Source organism: Antechinus flavipes, chromosome 2 (genome assembly GCF_016432865.1).
Source record: "Antechinus flavipes isolate AdamAnt ecotype Samford, QLD, Australia chromosome 2, AdamAnt_v2, whole genome shotgun sequence".
Taxonomy (NCBI): Eukaryota; Metazoa; Chordata; class Mammalia; order Dasyuromorphia; family Dasyuridae; genus Antechinus; species Antechinus flavipes.
In genome coordinates, this window is record NC_067399.1 from 263,448,931 (window position 1) to 263,454,389 (window position 5,459).

The 5,459-nt window shown below is 39.3% G+C and overlaps 1 protein-coding gene across 1 annotated transcript; it reads left to right on the forward strand.

The window, feature by feature from the left end:
• The first annotated feature begins 837 nt into the window (after nt 1-837).
• Nucleotides 838-3,060, forward strand: NOP10 (NOP10 ribonucleoprotein). Its single transcript, XM_051977010.1, has 2 exons — nt 838-1,010; nt 2,640-3,060. The coding sequence occupies exons 1-2, from the start codon at nt 957-959 to the stop codon at nt 2,778-2,780; spliced, it is 195 nt and encodes a 64-aa protein (XP_051832970.1). The 5' UTR covers nt 838-956; the 3' UTR covers nt 2,781-3,060.
• Nucleotides 3,061-5,459: the final 2,399 nt, after the last annotated feature.

A 5,459-nucleotide genomic window follows, 5' to 3' on the forward strand; every position in this document is an offset into this window, starting at 1 on the left:
TCCCATGTAAGTAGGCCATGAGGTTATCTCCAGAACCAGGATGCAGAATTTAAACTCACCTTCTTTTTTTGGACTATTATTTGGAATTACATTTCTCAGATTTCCCAAGTTAAATCACTTCCCAACCCCTTCACGCGTTCATTTTTTTTCTTCTTTCCTTCGGACCTATTCCCTTACCATTCTTAGGCTTTTCGCCTTTACTCTTATTTGCCCGCTCTCCAAAATGCAGGATGTAGTAAACAGGCCCTGGATTCCTATCTCTTCACTGGCTCCCCTACTTACCAGCCGGGTGACCTTGAACAAGTCAATGAACTTGTATGAGCTTCAATATCCTCATCTGGAAAAATGAAGGTTTTCACCTGGCTGCGCTAAGGTCTCTTTTGGTTCTGAGACCTATGAACTTCCTAGACTTCAAAGCCGGGTCAAGGGTAGCTGGCGCCACTTTTGGCGCCTACCCTGAGCTCACCCTCTGTATTTAACCTGTAAGGTTCTAGGCTCTTCAGTGGAAGTACTTACTGTAGTATGCATGCAGGGGGGATGTTCAAGATATGGATTCAAAAATATCAACCTCTCTGTCCCTGAAGAAAGTGGGCAGACCTGAATCAAGGGAAATGACCACCCCTGGCATTAGGAGCTTATTCTCCTTCCCTTTCCTAGACTCTCCAATATTCCATCCCAATTTCCAGGATAAGGATGCTCTCCCAATTGCAATCCCGGTGAGAGGACTCCCCCTTCAGGAGGGCAGGAGGAGAGGCGTCAGGGACTACAATTCCCAGCATGCTCCCGGAAAGCGCGCTACTTCCCGGAAGTGTCCCTGGAACAAACACGTGGGGCGTGAGGGCAGGCCTAGGTTTCCGAGGCTGTTGTTGGAGTATAGGAGGCCAAGGCGGAGTGGCGGCGTAGTTGTAGCTCGATATTTTCTGTGCCGTATCCGAATTACGATTGAATTGGCCACGATGTTTCTGCAGTATTACCTTAACGAGCAAGGAGACCGGGTCTACACTCTAAAGGTAAGGGGAGAAAGTTAAGGCCTGAACGTTGGGACTGGGTTGGGGAGGAAATCACTGCAGGGTAAAGGGGAAAGTGGGAGTGTAGACACTTAGGAGTGAGATTGCCGGGAAGAAGTTAACTGTTCGGGTCTTAAAAAGGTCAACTTAAAGTCAACCGTACGCAACGGAAGCTAGTAGCTAGCATTTATATGAAAGCTTAAACGTTTGTAAACGCACTTACTCCTTTGGTCCTTATCACAACCCTGGGTAATACTATTTCCCACCTCCCTGAGGTGGAGAGAGGGGAATCTGCGTGCCAGGTTAATTTTTTTTCTGGCACAGTCCTTCATTTTTGTACTCTTTGTACTGGGATGGTCGTGCAAAAGAAAAACAAAATATTGGGGGGGAAAAACTAGAGGAGCTGGAAGATAGAAACTAATAGGGTAAACATTTGTTAAGCGCCTACTTTGTGCCCACTCACTTTGCTTGGCGCCGGAGATAAAGAGTTCTTTCCCTCAGAGAACTATTGGGGAAACCACCTGGTGGTGGGGAAAGTGTGCTGGTAGCGAGGAATCGGGATAGGTCTTTTGCTGGAATGGTATTTCGATTGTATTGTACTTTGAAGGAATTCTAGTTAAGGATTTCATGTTTCCTTTTCCATCCCTCCCTTTTCCCCACTGAGTGCTTCACTTCATTGCCAGTAAACTTTATTAAGAATCTACTATGCACCAGGCTCTGGGATACAAAAAGAAGGAAGAGACTATCCTTACACACCTTCATGGAGCTCACAATCTAATGAATCAATCAAACGCACACAGTTTTTGTCTGTTGTTAAATGCTTGCTGACTGATTGTGGGGCTTTGCTGGAGCTGAGTAAGTTGGGGGTGAAAGGAGGGACCAAATAAATAACTTCATATCTTTTCCCTATTTGAACCTTTTCTGCCTTTTTTTTTCTGGTGCAAATCAATCAGTAAACATTTATCAAGTCTCTACTGTGCTAAGCACTGGGAAATATAAAAAGAGCCAAAAAACAGTTTGTGCCCTCAAAGAGCTTCCAATCTATTAAGGAAGACAACATGCAAATAAATGTATATGATACAAGCTGTATACAGGACAAATAGGAAATTACTGAGGAGAGGGAAAGGCAGTAAATTAAGTTAGATTGAGGATGGTTTCTTATAGAAGGTGGGATTTTAGTTGGAACTTTAAAAAAGCCAGAACATGAGCCAGAGGGAGAGTGTTCCAGGTATGGGGAATCACCAGAGAAAATTCCTGGAGTCAAGAGTGCTTTGTTTTGGAAACAACAAAGAGGTAGATGTCACTGGATGCTACCTATCTAGTAAGGAGGAGTAAGGTATAAGAAAGCTATAAGACTCGAAGAGTAAGTAGTAGCTAGGTTATAAAGAATTTGAAATGCCAAAAAATATCTTTTGTATTTGATCCTGGAGGCAAGAGGAAGGTGCTAGAGTTTGAGTAGGAGGCTGACATGGTCAAAACTGTACATTAGTAGCTAAATCTCTAGAGAATGGATTAGAGTGAGAGAGGACTTTAAGCAGATGAACCCACCAACAGGCTATTAACGGTAATCAGTACTAGAGTTGTGGCAATGTCCTGGGACGACTCAATCAGTACTCTTTGTTCTCTTAACAGAAAACAGACCCTGCAGGACAACAGACCTGTTCAGCTCACCCAGCCAGATTCTCCCCAGATGACAAGTACTCAAGACACCGGATTACTATCAAGAAGAGATTCAAAGTTCTCATGACTCAACAAGCACGCTTGGTACTTTGAGTTACCTCCACCCTCCTCCCCAAGCAATGGCAACCACCAAGAACTCTTAACTGAAGAACCTTTTCCTAGTCTTCAGAGACCTCATTCAAGAACTCAGATCTTTGACTCTTAACCCATTCTCACAACTTTGAAATTATTCCCTTTGTACACTTGCTTCTTGGAATGTAATTTGAATTTGTGTTCTTTGTATTTGTTAACAATCAACTTAAGGTGAAAAAGCCTAAAATTGCCACATCTTTTCAATTAATGCTGTTAGCTATTAAAGCTAAAATGATTTAAAGATCTATTTTTCTTTAATTGGGGGCAAGAGAGTCTTGTCTGAATTGATCAGAGAAAGCTTAGGTGGCTCAGTGGATAGATTATGATAATACTGATGATAATGTATTTGTTAAAAGGTGCTTGCCACAGTACCTGGCATGTAGTAGAGGCTATAAAAAGCTTATTACCCTTCCTGATCAGAAAATAATTATCTCTGTTTTTTATTATTTTACAATACTAGAACATCTGCCTTGGAATTCAAAATTTTCTTCCATAAAAATTAATCGGCTTGGATTAGATGATCTAGTTTCTTTTAGCCCAGAATTCTAACATCCTATTGATAACTCTTAAGTCTAGGAAACTTTTATCTTTACCAAGAGATTTATCTTTGTTACAAGGAAAACCTTTTGTAAACCCTGTGGTGCCAACATTTTCTGTAGTCTCAGTTTCTCTTAAGTCTGAACAGAGTGAAATTAACCAAAGAACCCTCATAAAAGTTTTGACATCTCTGCTGAAGGTATTTTTTGACTTGGCTTTCTATCCCTATAGCTTTATGTGTTTTTCTGCTGGTTAGAAATTTGTTGGAACTAACTAAAGCTCAAGTTAATTTGAGAATAGTTTGTATGCAGTCTGACAACAGGTTTTCAGGTTGAAGATTAAGCAAACAGATTAAAAATATTAAGTTTAAATATCCTGATCAATCCTTGTCATGACAGAAAATAACATCTTAGAGCTGTGTAGTAAAACCCAAAGCAGGAAAGACTAGAGGTGACTCTTGATTCCTTAATTCTTGACCTTATTTTTCTCTCTCCTTTTAGGATATAAGGGAACCATCTACCTATTCCTTAATGTAAATCTATTTTGAGGTGTTGCCTACATAAAACTTAAATATGATTAAATCCCCAAGAAAATACGAAGACACAACTTTTTGACTCTAAATTATCTTTGATTCAAGACAATGGCTTTGTTTCCTGTCACCATTTGTTAATCTTTTACTTCCAATTTTGAAATTGCATAAAAGAAAGAGTAATAATACTACTAAGTTAATATAATTAAGCTGGCAGCTATGTGACTTGGTGGATTTAGTGCTGGACTTGAATCAGAAAGATACTTGAGATACTTTCTAGCTGTGTGACTCTAGACAAGTCACTTAATCTCTGTATAGGGAAGGTAATGGCAAACCATTTCAGTATCTGCCAAGAAAACTCTGTGGATAGTATTAGAGCTTTAGTCCATAGGGTCACAGGGAATCAAACATGACAAACACTGAAAAACAAAACAAGATCATTGCTTGAATTTTGATATTTCAAGTAAGAACTAGAAATGGAAGATATAAAGTATCTCTCATTATGAGAAGAGTATTCCTATAAGGAATATTAGGTGGCTAATAATTGAGAATAGGGTTGATAGTGGGCACAAAGGGCAAACTCGTTGGTAACCCTCCCAAAAGTTAAATTGACTAAGGTAGCACAGTAAAATTAGGTTGAGTGTAGTGAGATGATATTTACCAAGTCTTGGTGTTCCTGGCTATAAATCAACTGAAAGGCCCCTTCTCCAAAATGCTTAGGAAATCAATAAACATGCATTAAGCACCTTCTATATGCCAGACACTGTACTGAGTGCTGGGAATATTTAAAGAGGAGGGGAAAAGTTAAAGGCAGTGTAAGTGGCATGTTTAACTCAGGGTGATATGTCTCAGACACTAACCATATGACCCTGAGAACCTCCCATAGCATCTCAGGCAGCCCAATTGACACAATTGTAAAAAGTAGAGTTGGACTCTGGCCTCTAAAGTCTCTTCCAACTCTTAAAATCTATCATAAGTCTAAAGGAATTAGGCTTTATTCTTTCTACCAAATGATATAAGTATCCTGCAGAACACACTTCAGGCGGAACAGCTTAGCTGGACTATTTTCAAAAAAAAGTATTAGGCATTGGACTACCAAAACAAAAATGAGAAATATTTCTTCCCCTTAAGCAAATTGATATTTTACTGAATTCTATGTGTGTGGTTGTATTAGAATTATCTTTAGCTTCCAACTTCAAAGGGATTGTGAAATATGTTGCTAAATCAAGTACAGAGACTGACCATTCCACATCAAGTTACTTAATCTGAAAATGCCCCAATTATTTTTTTAAATAGCTTTTTATTTTCAAAATATATGCAAACATCATTTTCAACATTCACCCTTGCAAAACCTTGTGTTCCAATTTTTTCCTTCCTTTTCCCTTCTCCCTTCCCTAGACAGCAAGTAATTCAATATATGTTAAACTTATGCAATTCTTTTATACATTTAAAATTTTTGTTGATCAAAGAATGAGAACTGAACTGGGTCAGCAACTTCCCTCTATCAATGTGTATGACCTTGAGGCAGCAACAGTTTCTCTACGTTTGTTCATTCTTTAGTAAAATGAGAATCA